The 17,637-nt window shown below is 44.6% G+C and overlaps 1 protein-coding gene across 1 annotated transcript in view; it reads left to right on the top strand.

The window, feature by feature from the left end:
- The window catches only part of LOC138521732 (flavin-containing monooxygenase 5-like), a 452,642-nt gene that overhangs the window by 357,606 nt on the left and 77,399 nt on the right, over positions 1-17,637 (top strand). Inside the window, exon 6 of the mRNA XM_069634778.1 lies at positions 2,604-2,959. Within this exon, the coding sequence (XP_069490879.1) occupies positions 2,604-2,959 (356 nt within the window). The remainder of the gene's footprint in view (positions 1-2,603; positions 2,960-17,637) is intronic.

Here is a 17,637-nt window from a genome sequence, read left to right as displayed (position 1 = left end):
TGCAGAGGGGAGAGTAATAGAATAGAGAGGGGAGGCTAGTTACGAGGAGCGAGTAGTAGAGTGCGAAGAAGAGTAGCAGGAGATGGAGGGACCGAGAGAGGCAGAGAGTGTGACAGGAGGAGTGTGGAAGGGAAGGGAGGAGAATAGAAGGAAAGGAAGGAGTGAACATCATTGTGAGGAGTACAAGGGCAGAGAAGCACAAGGATAAGTGAGACCTGGGTGATTGAAAAGCACCCCTTATATCTTTGTTTTTGTGGGACCCTGGTTAGAATCCACCTAGAAATTCCCAGAGGGAGCCTGATCTAAAAGGTTATTGCTTTTAGGCCCCCATGAGTAGCCAGCCAGATCAAATACAGTAGGGGTTGATGAACTTGAGTGACCACCTTGGGTTTGCTCACCCTAGCCCAGACGTCCATAAATCCCATGTGAGATGAGAGAAAGAGGAATGTCCCTTAGTGAGACCCTATTCAAACATTCAAATAAAATACCTTGAACGGTCTTCGAGAGTTGGTGTGTTCAAATAAAGGTGCTAAACCCCCATTCAACAGATTCCTTGGTAAACCCTCCAGGTTTTACCTGGAATTACTCACAGCCAGCATTTGTGTTTGCAGTAGAGGATCACAGTGCTTTGCTTCACACAACAGGGTTCCACGTAGGAAAGAACTTTTATTAAAAATGTGCAGCTCATGTGCACATTGTAGAATGTACATCAAACATCCTGCAGTCAGACAACAGAAAAACTGCACTGCAAGATGTTCATTTAATCCTGCACCTACGCACAATTTCCATCTGTGTTACCTGGATATTAAGGGCAATGGAGATGCTGGTAACTCACCATTCCATGGAGTCCCAGAGGACTCCATGGGATGGGGGTGGTCCGAATCACCTGCACCATTAGTAACAGTGCTGGTGATTCAGGCATTTATATGCCGGTAGGGGCCTGATCTACCGGCAAGTCAGGCAAGTCAGCCCTGCCAGTAGACCACAGCCCGTACCGACAGACTTGCAGTTTGCCGGTCTAGTTCATGTTATTACCAGCACCTTATTTCCAGACCGGCAAAAATGTAATGAGCCTATTAGGAACCTGGTCTACTCTCCTGCCATGTTTTTCCTTTCTCCTTTTAGTATATTTCCACAGCCTTTTCCTGATGTGCTCTTATCAGGACTTGGCTTATCATCTGCTGACACACTGTTCAACTTGACCAATCCTGGTACACTTTTCTGCCAGGGCTTTCTCATATACACATGCTCATAACTAATATCTGCCTGGTATACTCTCGTACCAGGGCTTTTCATCCATGTATACTCTTGTGACTTGAATTTGCTGCCCAGTATTTCTTTCTTCCAGGACATGCCATGCATATGTATTCTTGCACCTCAATTTGCCTAATATACTTTCCTGCCAGGGCTTTTCTTACATATATATTCTCTTGCACCTTTAATTTGCCCAGTATACTTTCTGCCAGGGCTCTTCTTACATATATGTGTATTGCATACACTCGTACACTGGAAAGTCTCTTATAAATGCTCAATTGCCCTTTTCTGTTCAGGGGCTTTAATCATTTGGGTGTGGCATGGCTGCCAATATGCCCTGGTGTCCCTGTTTCCTTCGGGTGGACTCACTGACTCTTGTTGGCATCCTCTGTATCTCCTGCAGTAAGCCGGCAGCAGTCGTTTAGCATCTTCCTGTCCATCGCTTCTGCTTCTCGGCTTCTCTGGCTCTTGCAGTTCCTGCTGGGCTCCCAGGCATCGGTAAACTGGAAGCTGCCTCCTAACACCTGTAAATGATCAGAAGTCTTCTGGCAGCTTCTGGCGTTCCCGCAGCATGTTCTTGCTCATGGCCAGCTTCCCTGCTCCTTCTTCATGAGCTGGTTGGCTCCACGGAATAGTTTCTTGCCTCACAGTCCCTCAGTCGATACCGAGAGAAGCAGCCTTCTGCCACAAGCAGCGCTCTTCAGTCAGCTGCTTCTGGTGTGTAAATTTCCCAGCTACAGGTAAGCGCTCGCAACAACTAGGGCACAGCTTGCTCTTTCTGCCTCTACTGATCTGCATCACTTGAATGGCATATTTAAGGGTAAGTAATTTCTGGATGACTTATAGGTAGAGTCTGAAAAGGTGTTTTCATGAGTCTTAAGAGGCATGTCAAACTTTGATGGTTTGTATACAGATCTCGTGAAAAGGTTTTCAGTATCCTTCCTAGGTGTATGAGGGGAGGCATGACAATATGCCATTAAGGCACTGGGCATGGGTGGAGTATCCTCAAAAGAAAAAAGGGGATACCATGTCTCGTCCAATGATGCCATGACACCCCCGAGTCGGGGTTTGTCTCCCCCCATGTGGTCCTCCTTCATAGAGGCATCCCCAGGGTCAGGATCAGGTTCCGGCTGCCATCTCCTGGCCACATGGGGGGAGTTCACCGCCGGGAATGGAGTGATGCCATCATCGGACTCATCACAGAAAGTACTCAGAATAGGCAAAGGAAAATGCTGAATACATTTCTAGTGCAGGGCTCTCCATCCTACAAAGCGTTCCTTGAATTTCCCAATTTGTGGTTCTGCCATTGCATTTGTTTCTTTCCTAAACAACTTTTTTTCAATGTGTAGATTTTTCGGTCAGCATCCCACAATCAATGATGACCTACCAAATTGCATAATTTCTGGCAAAGTGCTTGTGAAAACTAACGTGAAGAGGTTCACGGAAACGGCTGCCATCTTTGAGGATGGAACGGTGGAAGAGAACATTGATGTGGTCGTCTTTGCCACAGGCTACAGCTTCACCTTCCCTTTCTTTGAGGACTCTGTGCTCCAAGCCCACCAAAACAAGATCCCCCTGTACAAACATGTCTTCCCGCCACACTTGAAGAAACCAACAGTGGCGTTCATCGGCCTAATCCAACCTTTCGGGGCCATCATGCCCATTTCAGAGCTCCAGGCTCGCTGGGCCACAAGAGTCTTTAAGGGTAAGTGTACTAAAGAACATGCACCTTTTCTTTGTATTGTAATTGGTTTATCATATTTTGCCACAAACAGTCTACTTTTATGAATGGTACAATTACACATTGTGGATTGTGTCTGCTAACACATATTCAAAGCCTTCTCTGCGTAACTTGGATGGTCAATAGTTAAGGGTGTGAAAATGGCATGGGAAACCAATCAGTGCCAAGCTTCTATGCATGTTTTCACTTCAAATTAAACCAGGCACTAATGACGGCTGCCGTGTTTACGAATGGCGGCCAGCATGTCAACGAATCGCTAAGGATTCTGTTTAGTTTTTACTGTTGTAAATAACATGCCTCTTCCATAGGTATCCATGCCGGATGAAAATGTGGGGCAAACAGGTGTACTCTGTAATGTTGGCATGGAAGGAGACACAGACAACAAAGGATTCAAGTTTTACAACTTTTAGTAACTCAAATGTCAGGATGGTGTAATGCCTCATTTGCCCTATGCTAAAGTGGGATTTCCCTACCTAAAGTAATCTATGGATAGTCTGTGGCTAAAAGTCCAAAACTACACATCTGTCTGTGTCCAAACCTATGCTTGCCCTCACAATACACTAAGCAAAAATGTGCAGGGATTTTGATCTTAACAAAACAGTGCTCAAACGCCATTCCAAAGTTCAACTTCCTTGTCCTAGCACATAAAGGAATTCCAAACCGTTCACCAAAGGATGAAATGGTTCTTCTAATTGGGGTTTCCCTTCCACTTGTTTAAAAAAAAGTTCATATAGCAAAGGGAGTTCCCTTCGGAAATGGCTTGCAAAACAAAGGTATTTCTCTTATTGAATAGTTCACACGTACTTGACTTTCTTTCATTCAATGCAGTACACAAAATCACCTTTGTGGCACGTTTATGAAGTTTCACATTCAAAACTTATTGCTTTTAACTACAGATACCATAAGGCCTTGCTTCTCTGGCAATGCTGGATTCATATTTAAACTGATTAGCTTTGGATTCCATGTTCCAAAAGTCTTTTCAACAAAAAAGATATTGAGAGGTCCTTCCCCATGAGAAGCTTAAACCAAGCCAGGAGTCTCTCTTACCTCTATGACACTCCTGCACATCGTCAGCGCCGTGAGAGAAAGAGCATTCGCTGAATTTATAAAAGAGACTGCTCCTTCTCTTGCTGCCCTTCTTCCTCGGGCACCAGGTCCACAGAGATCCTGTTTTTCCTGGGTCAAAACATCTCAGACTTCCAGCGTTCACAGTCCTCGGTCTCTCGGTTTCTCGCAGGTTGCCACCTTTAGCATCTCACCTCCCTCTAAAGGCTCGCTATAGATTGAGGTCTTCCAGTTGCGATCTATCTTGTTTTTCCCTCCTCCTTTTATACACCTGTAACATGATTGAAGCTTGGAGGTGTGCTCTCTTAATTAACCCTGCCTGATTAAGGGTATATGCCTGACCTTCACACCTTGCAGGCATCTTCTTCAGCACTGTACTAAAGTGGTGGAAGTGTGTGGTGTTTATTACTCTCGGTTGCTTCTTCCTTGTCTCAGTAATAGGGTGGTGAGAGTGTGTGGTGTTCATTACTCTCAGTTGACCCTTCCTCGTCTCAGTACTGTCAGGTGTCCCAAGAGGACTAATTATGGAGCTTTTCCTCCTCCTTCCAGTACGTCTGGGTTGATAATATCCCCTGTCCTTTTCTTGGTCAATGAGACATGGGGAACAATATCCATTAATGGCCTCTGGGATAGGGTGTTCTTTCCTGAAAGGAAAATGTGGAATTCCGCTTCTCATCTGAGTGCACCCCACTTCCAATCCACATGGATCTTCCACCCAGGTGATCATCCCTCGCTTCTCCAGCCCCAGGGTCAGGATCCAAGAGCAATGGCCTTTCCCGGGCCAACTGAGCAGAGGACCCAAGGGAAGTAAATGTGAGGATGCCCTCAGCTTTCTCACAACTCACGATTTCTGCAGGCAGCATGGTTTGGTAGCAGTGTGGATTTTATGCTCTGTCAGTAAAATGCAATCAAATCTGTCATGCATAATTTAATGGCAGAGTGTTTGTCTGCCCTGTAAATTGTGTTCCATCCATGTCCGCACAACATACAAAATGAAGCAGAAAGTATTTACAATATAAGGATAAAACATGCCATTGGCCATTCGTAATGTTACTTAAATGCACAAACAAAATATTATCAAAATATTGACAATCATATCAATTCATTCATCATAATCATATTAATTCATTCATCATAGTACCCATAAAATCTGTAAAAGGTTGAACTATTGTAATTTAGTTTCCCAGTAATAACATTTATTTTTTCAGTTAATGTAGCAGATTTTCATTTCCAATAGAGTCCAATGTTTCTATCGTATGATTGTCGCAGACACAGTATTTGTTTTCCATTGATATGAATAGCTATGCCCCTTTTCTGCTGATCAGTTGTTTGATCAAACATTAATTTATCATTCATTTAAAAACTTTGTTTGAGAGACAGATCTAAAAAAGTGCAGATGAAATGGAACATCATAATGCATGTTTACAAATTAAATTATGGCAATATACAAATAAATTGCTACAATATGTAAATAGCAAATAAAATGTAGACAGGAACAAGTCATTATGTTTAATTCTATTTGCTTAAGAGGCAGACAGTCCTTATCAAAACATAAAAACATTTACTGCCCAAGTAGCTGCTCTATCGGATATCAGATGAAGGAAAAATGGGACTGGTGTAACTTGCCTAAAGCCTTCATTTATCAAAAGGGTTTAAGGTTTTCCTCCAAATATTAGCAGGTATGTTATATGCCAATTTAGTATTGATGGATCGTACTGTTAGGTGGGTGAAAGCAAAGTTTAATTCACTTTTATACTATATGCTTCTGAAAATGACCTTGTGATAAATATGTGTAAGTCTAAGGGTATGGTGATGTCCAGTCGTAAACTCAATGGTGTTAACCTGGGATCTCAAATTGGTGACATTGAGTACATGGAACAATATCCTTATTTGTGTATGAAACGAAACGTCTGTGGGGATTACTCCAACATTAAAGACAGAAAACAAGGAACGTTAACTCTATGACTGCCACCATCAATACATTGGCAAAGCAAACTGCAGGCTACTCAATTAAATGTATCATCATGCTCTATAAGCAGAGTTTTTGCCCCACCATATTATATGGTTTGTAGGAACTCACTACGAGGGACATGAAATGGTTTGATGTGCTTGAAGGGTCCTTTTGGTGAAAAATATTGAACCTTGCCCCATCCACACCTATGGAATATCTGCGCTTAGAGCTGGGGTTGGTATCACTTAGCAGTCAGGCACTACTGCAGCGGGGGACTCTGTACATCAAGTCTAAATCTGACCTTTCATGTCCTTTGGTGAGAATGTTCGGACAATACTAAGAGAGTTCCCGACTTGGTAGAATAAGAAATGGTAATTTGATCATCTAAAAGATGATTGCTTTTCTTTCAATAATTAGCTCCCTGATTTTAGGAGAGATACTAGGTTTGAGATGTTGACATTTATATTCCAAAAGAAAATGGATCGATGGGATTGGATTCATAACTATGACCACTTAAACTCATTGCATGGTTATAAGCACGTTTCCTGGGTTAACCATTTGTACATTAAAACACAGGTATGTTTATTGCAGAGTCCCAGTCTGGCAGTTTGAAACTTGAATTTGCGGCTTAGTCTTAATCAACTTTCTTTATTGGCTCTGCAAAGGCCTCCCTAAAAATACCCTTGGACCAAAGATCTAGCTGATTTTGTAAATTCCAAGATAAATTAGAAACAGCCAGACACATTTTTACTGAATGTTGTAAGTCGGGAACCGCTTATAAGTGTATATCGGGTACATTTTGGAGTCACTAGGAATCAATTAAGTCTGAAGAATTGTGGGATTATTGTCTCAGTACAGACTCGACATCCGTACACATTGCACTTTACTGCGTTTGGCAACGTATCATTCCATTATTGAAAGACTAATTAATTTATGGTTTTATATATCATGGAACTTTTAATGGTTTTATTTAATTGTGAATTTTATAGTAAGATGTGTTTTATATGTGATAAATTGTATGTATTTATTGTTGTTTGCTGGATTTCTAAAAGTTCATATGAACTAAAATAAATAAAATAATTATAATAATAGGTGATATAGCCAGTTTCTATTCTAAATCTCCAATGTCTAATTCATTGTGGATAGCAAAATCAGGGTATTCCAGGGAAGAGTTAGCAATTTACAGCAAGAGTTGTTTTGATAATTCTTTACTCACCTATTAATTCACATCCCGATAGATCCCCCCAAAAGTTTGCCATTGGAAATTCATAGGCTAAATATGCCTTAAGCATCATCTCAACAGGTTGCAATTTCAAATAGTATGCTGCCAATTGCCTGTAGAAAAAGTATTGCTGATTGTTTGTGTTAGAGCCACATCTGGTATTTAGAGAGAATCCGACCACCAAGTAATCAAAAATATCAACCACAGTAAGGCAAATACCATTGACAGAAAAAATCAAAGATGTCTTCCTATGCTTTGTTCCTATCATCATCAAAGACAATTTCTTTGCATAAACTATCATGTCTCTATTGGCCATGAATATGGCAAAGCAATCAATTTGCTTTTTGAGTGTTGTAACAGTGTATCATGAGGACCACATCATCCATATACAAGACTCTTAGTACATGCCCAAGAGCTGGCAGGGGAATCTTGTGCCAGCTCTTGTTGTAAAGTGTTAGTACATATGTTCAATAAAATAGGGGCTACAAAACACCCCTAGCGCAACCCCTTAGTGGTGCTAAAAGGATGGGTACAAATCCCACCAGCTATACTCAAGGCTGCCATCTCAGTTTTAGTGTGTGATTAAATAATCACCTTCAGAAGGTGGTTAGAGATTCCTAAATCAACAAATGTTTTAAGAATACACTGCCAAAGGTTTTTAATGATCCATCCAGTCATCAAATATGCCTATTTGATTCTGGTAAGGTCTTGTCACCTCTCTTGAAGATGGAGCATTAGTTGCACGATGTCAAGTACAAGGAAACTTCCTAAACTGCAAAATGGCAATAGATAATGCCCCCGCCCCCATAAATCTGGTGAATTTCTTTAGAGATCTGATGGGATGCAATCGGTTCCTTCCCCTTTGTTGGATTTAGCATTCATATTTGTGTGGCGAACATCCACAAGATTAAACTTAAGTTGATAATTTCCTAGTTGTTATTAAAAAAAGTCTATGAATATCATTCGAGCAAGGAGTATCATTAAACACCACCTGAAAGTGCTTCAACCATTCCACTGCCTGGATATTAGTCTCAATGTTAGGTGTGAGATTGGGATTTGAAATCTTTGCAACCAATCTTTAAAATAAGCTTTTGCTATTATTAAAGATGCATCCAACATCTCCCTCTAGTTTAACGTAGTCAATTCCTTCTTCTAAATTACACAGATCATCTTTTATCAAAATCTTCTTTTTTCTACTAAATGAGTATCCCTTTATTGCTCCCTCCATGCTACACTCAATGCCTCCATATATTTCTTACAGGCTTCACCAAACCACCCTTTATGATATATAGGTTTGCCTTTCTTTATTTCTTTAAAAAACCGTTTAGCTGCCATAACCAACACCCGCAGAGCGCAATAGATTAATATATTTGACTCAGTGTTATCCTCAACGCAAATGGTTACAACCATTTCTAAGTTGAAGGTAGCCCCATCGAATATGTCTCCTACTGGTCTTCCACTAGTGTATCAGTTACAGCTACATTTAAGTGGAAATTGTCAATTGGAATGGGCAATATTCGCTGTCTAGAGGTGACAAAACAAAACAGCCATGTCCTTAATTGGTGGGCAATGATGAATCAGAAAATTAAAATCATCGAACAGCCTATATGTCCTCGAAAAATGACTTGACCAGAGGTATCCAATCTAGTGCAAACATTCACCATCGCCAGCCCATTTAGAGTAGGAAATGATGAACGCATTTCCATTTGCATTTGAGTTAAGCTTAATGAGCCGTGCTGGGGGAGATTCCCTATGCTAGCTCTTCTTCTAGTTCTTTCAAATAGTGGGGAAGAAAGTTCTTATTTTCATATTTGTTCTCAAGGAAGGTTAGGGGTAATGTCAAAAGAATAAGACAGGTCAGTGTTAGCTATGCAATTATATTACATATGTATATTAACTGTATTCATTTCATTATACACGTCTCTCTGTCTTTCTCTTGTCCCCCTCTCTGTCTCTCTCTTTCTGATTTTCCTTCTCTCATGCTCTGCCTTTCTACCTCTGTCTGTCTCATTCTGTCTCTCAGTGGGTGAGCGTACCATTGCCATGTGCACGTTTACTAGAGCTATTCCAGTAGTAGCTGCAATTAACACATGTGACACATGTGGTGATCATTTAGATAGCATCACTTCTCCCCGGGGGAGAACCCCTCTCCGTGAGGCTAGGGAGGTGAGGTTGCTGACCAATAGTCCCCCAAGGGATGATAATATGCAGGATGATCTCATGGAGAGGTACACCTCTTCTGGGGATAAGGACGTGATTGGGAGGCATAACCTCTTTAAACGCCAACTTGGTAGGCCTATGGTAGGACCTGAACTTTATGGGTCAAAATTCATGTCTAAAACCATGCCTTGGTGTGAAACATACAACTGCCTTGATGGTTTCGGTACTGAGATGAAGAAGCTCCAGAAAATAATACAAGCGAGCAGGAAAAATACCAGACCAGTTGTAGTTAATGGAAAGGGGGTTACATACAGATGGAACCTACTATATCAGGGTATCAGAAACAAACAAAGGCGGAAGGGTACTGAGAGGACATCAGAGCGAGCAATCAAGGTGGAGAGAGAAATAGAGAACCAGAAAGGGATCGCAGCCAGGAGAACATCCGAAGGCAGGCCCGAGAAGCTCGAGCAAGAGACATGGAGGGTGTGGTTCAAGGGAATGCACAAGGAAGTCTCGCATGCCAACGGGGTGTCGGCCATGGAGAAAGCAGAAACGAAGAGGGGATAGGTGCAGGGAGGCAGAACGTCAAACAATATACAACTGAAAGCTGTGAGAGGCAAGGAAAGCATCATACAAGTTGGCTGAACATCGCCCCTACCAAAGGACAGAGATTGCGTCGTGGTTGTGTGGCTTGTAGTGGGTAGACCGGGTGGTCCGACAACTGCAGAAACCGCTAACCCTATCCGTTCGCACAGCTACCAACACCAACCTGAACAATATGATTTGAGCACTGGTGTATGGATGTTCTGTACAGGCAAGGAAGGATCCGCTTCCCGACAACCAGCTTTACAAGGTCCAAGAAGAAAACCCTGATGAGAGTGCGAGAAGGTGATTCGCCATCATTTGAAATCCTACCAACCCAGTGAAGCATCCTGACTACCATACAGATAACGGGAATTAACTAAAGTCTGTGAGGTAGCGGATGCGCTGTTTCAGAAACTTTTTTGACAGTATTTGAAATGTAAGGCAACAAGGGTGAAAAGTGAATAGTATAATCTGAGAGTACCTACCTCAGCAATTGAGAAGGCCTACCTTAGCAATTGAGAAGACACGTTGTCCGGGAACTCGAGACCCCACTTCCCTGAAACACCATAAAAGGGCGTTATCCTAGTGACCATGGAAAGTACATCCAAAGGGCCTAAAAGGGATGGAGGCCCCGAGGATAGTTTATGCTCTCTTTCTCTATCCAATCATCAAATAACTGGGGAAGCCCCACCAAAGGAGAGCATTACTATACACCACTGAATCATCGAGGGCGGGACCATAGAGACACACCCCAATCGTCTTCTGTCATCAGTCTATTACACTATGATGATTGGTCGACACCAGGTCCTGCCAAGAATCCCATCTTTTTTTTGTCCAGTACATGCCTTAACCATCCCTTATTCAAGATACAAAGAAACCCCTTAATGTTGTTATATATACACTGAAACGACAGTAAACCAATTTTTGATACATCTCCCATGCTAGTTCCACAGAAGTGTGGGGCTGGAAAGTCGAGAGGGACTTCAGGAGCAGCTTCATCGTCCCAGTGTTGCAGATCAAGATTTGTACAAAACTGAAAGACTCTGAAAACCTCCCCAAGGGAGCTACAAACCATCTTAAGAAAGGTGAAAACTATTGGGGACCCAGCTAGGAGAAGGGAGTCATTCTCCTAACCCCACAAGAACTTTGTGACTGTTTATATTTTGTTGGGTTACGGAGAACTGAGAACTTTTGCTGAACCTTTGTTTTGAGTTACCTGAGAGGCGTTCGGATGCTTTACATCCAGGAGAAGGGAGTCATTCTCCTGGCTTACGAACGGTAGCTGCACTTTATGGTATTTTGTTGTAGTAATAGGGATCGACTTGGAACCTTTGTAGCCGGGACAGTGCATTTGTGTCTTGACTCACACATACTTCCTGACGAGCACCCGAGTTTCTTTAGTATAGGAAGGGAAATCCCCTTATAATTAGGGATAGATAGGTTTGATTTTCAGTTCATGAAAGTCTATAGCAACCACTATTGCAGTCTTGTTCAGTCTCTTCATTCCTTGTTGCTGCGCACAACTAGAAGGATGCAACAGATAGCTTGAAGAGGAGGCTGTGTATTCATAGTCAAAAGAATAATGAGAGCAGCAGTGACAGAGGCATCACCCAAGGTGAGGACCTGACTGGTATTTAGAGACATAGATTGTCACCATCACAATGAGGGTGCATTGTCTTCATGGGTGGAGGTGAGGGATACAAAAAAGCTTTGCAGTGGTGCTGGCATTCTGACAGGCCTTGCAAGGGCTCAAGGGACCAGGACACAGAGTCTACAACTGTATGTGCCATTTTCTCTTTTTAATTATTAATATTTGTGTAAACTCTAACAGATGTGCTGATTCATCCAGGTTACCAATCATTCAGAGGAAATTAAAAAGGAAATTATTTAATGGCATTAATATTATAAACTGATTCTTTCTACAATGAAGATTCCCCCTGCTAATAGCGCAGGGAGCTCTTGATTCTATTAAAGATAAGTAGGCGAGCATTAAGCTTTCATCTTCTTTATTCTCTACTCTCCAGCAGTTTCAACAAATATAAACTTTTGTAAAACTTTCATTTAAAATGTAACTTTTTTTTTTGTTTTTCAAGAAAAACTTCAAGTCCCATCATTCCTGTAATCCCATAGTCTCTGGCCATGTGACCTAGTCCTTCCTGTTCTCCTGTCCTTCCTCTTCTTAGACTGCTCGAACTGCAATCCTTTATTAACTGCGTAATCAACTGGTCAACTTGTGCTGAAACCTCCTGCTTTGTACTGGGTCGACCTCTCACAATCGAACTTGCAAGCTTGTTCCAGACCCATTGATCTGTATAGGGCTATCATCTGTTCTTTTGCTCATCCTCTAATGCCAGGAAGAAACAAAACGTATATGTTAGGGCGGGGAATACACACCCTATTCTCGTAGGAATAGTCATGTTAATCATCAACAATGCATCCATCAATTACTTCCCCATTGCATCATGTGTATTCGGGACGGGAATTTAATTTCTCGCCTCCTTGTCTTTAATAGAATCAAGAGCTCCCTGTGCTATTAGCAGGGGGAATATTCATTCTATGTCAAGACGGAGGTGAGCATTAAGCTTGTTCAAAGCTTGGAACCACCGTCTCTGCTATTGTATTTATTGGTCTAAAGTAGAACGTCCTGAACGTTGCATCGCTAGCCCAATCAGCTGCTTTCATAATGTCTGGCAACGCTGCGCCTTGCCCTAGCGCTTTCGATGCCATCGCCCCTCTGACTGAATGCGCCCCGAATTTGGACATGTCAATGCCTGCCAGGTTCATGATATCCCTGCCCCTTTTCTCACTATGGTGGCTGTCGCTACTCCTCTATGCGGTCTCCTACGAGCTATTAGCAGTTGGGTTATTCCTGCCGGCCTCACTTCTGCTGTTCTGCTCTTGTATTCTTTAATACACGTCTCAACGCACCACTTAGGGTGGTCTGGCATATATGGGTAAGTGATCGGAGAGGAATCTGTTTTCGTCCTTCTGACTAAATTGAAAGTCACTCCCTCTGGTCCATAAATCTTTTGATTTATCTCTAATGCTTTCACGTCCGCTACTCTCCTGCATGATACCATACACAGGAGCATAGCTAGCTTTCTGGACAACTGACTCAGGGACAAGTACCTGTTGTTGGGCCAATCTGCCAGTAATTTCAGCACTATTGATACGTCCCATAGGGTGTCGTATCTAGGTTGCGGAGGTTTCCTAAACCTTATCCCTTTCAACATCCTTATCACCGCTGGGTTCTCTCCTACTGGGATCCCTTCCAATGGCAGATGACCTGCCGAGATCATGGACCTATAAACTCCTATGGTCCTTTAAGCTTTACCGTCTTGTAACAGTTCTGCTAAAAAATTTATTATATCAACTAGAGGTGCAGAAACGGGATGAATATTTCTCCTTCTGCACCATGTTGACCACCTATTCCAAGCTGCGTCGTAGCTCCTTCTTGTAGAGGGCGCCCAAGACTCTGCGATGAGGCACGCAGCCTGCGCTGAAATTCCCGGGAGATTCCAGCGTCTCCTGCTATCCTGCACGCCATCAGGGGTAGTGTCCCCTTCACTCTCAGAGGGTGATATGACCCAGCTGGGTCCGTGAGCAGGCTCGTTCCTTGCGGCAATAGTTTCGGGTAGTCTATTAACAGTTCCATGAGCGTCAGAAACCACACTTGCGATTTCCAGATCGGAGCCACTACTATGAGGCTCGCCGCCTCCTTTCACACCTTCGCTAGTACCCTGCTCATCATTATAAATGGCAGGAACGCGTAGTGCACCTGGCCTCTCCAATCCTGCAGGAAAGCATCCGTCCCTGCTGTGGCTGGGTCTAATCTCCAGCTGAAAAACCTCTCTTTCTGTGCGTTCAGTCTGGACGCAAACAGATCTGTGTGAAACGGTCCCCACAGTACTTCCAGTTGTCGGAATATGCTCCGCTCCAGCATCCAATCGCTGGAGTCTGAGAGGTATCTGGAGTTCCAGTCCGCTATCACATTCAACGATCCTGGAAGGTACTCGGCTGTTTCTGAAATCCCCGATTCCAGACAGGTGTGCCAAAAGTCTTTGGCTATCTCTGCCAGTAATTTGGATCTCATCCCGCCTAAATGATTTATGTACTTGACTGCTGAAATGTTGTCAATTTTCAGCAGAATACAGGAATTCACTTTCTCTTTGGTAAAAGCCTTGATCGCAAAAGATCTGGCTAAAAGTTCCAGACAGTTGATGTGTAGCCGGAGTTCTTCCGCGCTCCACCTCCCTCCTGTCTGTAGATCTCCGCATCGGGCTCCCCAGCCTGCTCGGCTGGCATCGGACTCTATTACCAAGTCTGGACGGTCGCCGGAAATGGCTCTCCCGTTACAAGCTTCCATGTTTGCCAACCACCATTGTAGTTCCGTCCTGGACTCCTGATCGATGTGAACTAAATGGTGGTAATGCAAACCCTGTTGTAAGTGTCATATTTTTAATCTCTGCAGAGCTCGATAATGCAGCAGACCTGGAAAGATCGCTTGTATCGAGGCTGCTAACAGGCCTACCACTCTTGCTATGGTACGGAGGGATATGACTGTCTTGCTGAGGCAAGTTCTCAGTTCTCTTTTTATGTCTCTGATCTTCCTGCATGGAAGCTCTAGAGTTGCTGTCCTGGTATCTAAGATGAACCCTAGGAATTCTAATCCCCTGGCTGGTTTCATCTCCGATTTCTCGTGGTTCACTAGAAATCCCAGAGACGTCAGGAGCTTCACCACCCAGTCAGCTTGGTAACAGAGCGTTTCTTTGCAGCTGGCCATCAGTAGGATATCGTCCAGATATATAATCATCCGAATCCCCTTCTCCCGGATCGCCGCTGCTACTGGCTTCATGATTTTAGTGCAAGCCCACGGTGCTGAGGCTAGCCCAAACGGCATTGTGGCAAATTGCCATAATTGCCCGTCCCAGTCGAATGCCAGGAAGGGGCGAAACTCTTTGTGAACCGGTATCGTCAGGTATGCATCTTTCAAATCTATCCTCACTAGCCAGTCGTCTTGCCTGAGTGTATCCCTGAGCTGATGGGTCTGTTCCATCTTGAAATGATTGTAGACTACCCATCTGTTCATGTCCTTTAGATTTATTACCAGTCTTACTTTGTCCTTCCGACGGACCAAGAACATGTTGCTCACAAATTTTGGGAATGACTCGCATTGCTCTATCACTCACTTCTCTGCAAGCTTTTGCAGTTCTGCGTATAATAACTCCTTCTCTGTCTGTGACGCGACTAGATGACAGGGTGTTTTGCTTTGAATAGGGGTCCCTGTGAACTCTATGTGCATGCCTTTCACTGTCTGAAGGACCCAGGCGTCGTTGGAAAGCGATCGCCAGTTTTTCCAAAACCTCTCTGTTCTCCCCCCAACCGGTGGGTATACACAATCTCTCACCTGTGGGGAAGTTGCGTCCTTTTCCCTGTCCTCTGCCTCTCTGCCCTCTCGGGAAGCGACCTCTCGGTGGGAAGAATGAGTCAGGTTGTCTGTTCTCCCAGTAGTTGTTCCGGTTTCCTTGAGGCCTTCTGAATGCTTGAGAGCGACCGGTGGCTCGGCCTCTGAACTGACCGGTCCCACCAAAAACTCTCTCGGGAAAGATCTTTTTCATAGACGCTTGCGCCTTTTCTATGGAGGCGTATGTTCCCACGAACCTCCCCATTTCCTTGCCAAATGTGTCACCGAACAAGAGTCCTTGCGCTGCCTCGTCTGCTTCATAGGAAGAGAGATCTCCTAGTTTCTTGTCGATTTTTAGCAGAAGGCCTCTTCTGAGCTCGGACGAAATCACGCAATTCGCATTGCCCAAAAGGCATAGGGCCCTCTGCGCCCAGTTTGCTAGGACTCCTGGGTCCACCTCCTCACCAGTGTCCTTGGCCCGTTCCGCCAGGTCCATAATTTTCGCTAGCGGACCGGCTATGTCCAGGATCTTTTCCTGGCAGCTTTTCCAGGAACAGTCTATTCCTTTCCTGGGATCTCTGTTCGATTTAGCGATGAAGGAGAGCATTTTTGGGTCGAGTTCCGGGGCTTCTGCCACCTTCCCTGGCAAGTCCGGTCTCGGACACGCCGCTCTCATCCTCTGTCTTACTTCCTTCTCTAAAGCTTTACGCAGTCTTTGCGTCATGCATTTCGTAACCCTCGGTGAGGGTACCCATTCTGATGATCTGGGATTTCTTATCTCCTCAGGCTGGAACATATCAGAGGTCTCATCCTCCTCTAGGTTTTTCAGCTTCCTGAGCCTCTTCTAAGGAGGAGGTTGGCATTCCTCGTCTTCTTCATTATCTGCTTCCTCCTGAGAGGAGTTCGGGGGTTCTTGTGTTTCCTCTTCGGGGAAACCTTCCTCTATATTGCCCATATTGTCGTCCCCTGGGTAGGGGGTCTCGAGGCTCGGCACCTGCGATTTCTTCATAAACGCTTCTCTTAGTTTACTGAAAGCGTCATGAGCCTCTGGGGCCTCTGATCCTGCCCCTTCAGTTTGGCCCGGGGGGTCAGAAGAGTCTTCGCTCTTCCGGGCCTTGTTACACCCCTTTGGGCCCTTTGCTGAGACCCTAGTGGGCGTGCTTTCTTCGGTGCATAAGTGTTTCTGGCTCAGGAATTGCTCGATGGTGTGGAGTCTTTCCTGGAGGGGTCTGACTCCCTGAGCCACTGCCTCTGTCAGTGAATCTTCCAGCACTTCCTTAAAGCTGTAGGCCAGGTCCTCATGGGATACTGCCTCCTGTTCCTCCTCACTCCATTCGAAATGAGACATGATAGTGCTGTCAGGTGCCTTAAGTACCTTAGAAAGGTGTAGTGGCTCGTCCACTGATCCACTCTGTGAGGCTGCACCTTATCTGCACTCAGCGTGAGTTGTGCAGTACTTTCTTGGGACTCTTGCACTGTCCCTCGTGTAGATTTTACACTCAGAAGTGTCTTTAAAAGCTGAGATCAGCTAAATATGATGAATATGAAGCTTTTTACTGCTCCGTAACGAAGGCTATCGGTACAACTGCTCCTAAATCTCTTTCTCCATGGAGTTTCCTGTGTTAGGCCCTGCCCACCTGAGGGTGGGGGCTCTTTTTCCTCCAGTGGTTTGCTGTGATTCAATTGAGGGGATTCCCTCAACTTGCTCGATGCGCCGATGGTTGGCTCCGCCCCCTCAAGGGTGGGGGCTGGAGCTCATAGGCTCTGCTGTGAGTGGCGAGGTTCCCGCTCACACTGCGGGTGACGCGAGAGCGAGTAGGAGAAACTCAGGGTTTCCCTGCTCGCGCCTGGCCCCGCCTCCCCAAAGGTGGGGGCCGGCGCTCATAGGCTCCGCTGCAAGTGGGAAAGTTCCTGCTCGCGTTGCGGATGATGCGCGAGCGGGAAGGAAAGCTCCGGGTTTCCCCGCCCGCGCCTTGCCCCGCCTCCCCAAGGGTGGGAGGCTGCCTGCTCCCAGCTCGAAGACACGCTGCGGCTGAATGGATCTTCCTGAGGGGAAAATCTGCCGTCCCCTGAGGTGCCAATAGTGCGGCACGGGGCTGCAGAGTCCCTCACAACGAAAATCTGAGTTTAAACACAGAAAAAGTCAAGCTGCGCTGCGCGTGCGCTCTTGATAAGAAAATAATTGGCTAAAAGTATAAATAATCATGCTAACACATTGAAGCTAGTACCCCAAGACTGGAGCATATGAAAAGGTT

The sequence above is a fragment of the Ambystoma mexicanum genome, chromosome 1q, assembly GCF_040938575.1.
Source record: "Ambystoma mexicanum isolate Mex_15411 chromosome 1q, UKY_AmexF1_1, whole genome shotgun sequence".
In the NCBI taxonomy this organism is placed as follows: Eukaryota; Metazoa; Chordata; class Amphibia; order Caudata; family Ambystomatidae; genus Ambystoma; species Ambystoma mexicanum.
The sequence above is the reverse complement of the archived record's forward strand: the minus strand, read 5'-3'. Positions and strand labels throughout refer to the sequence as shown.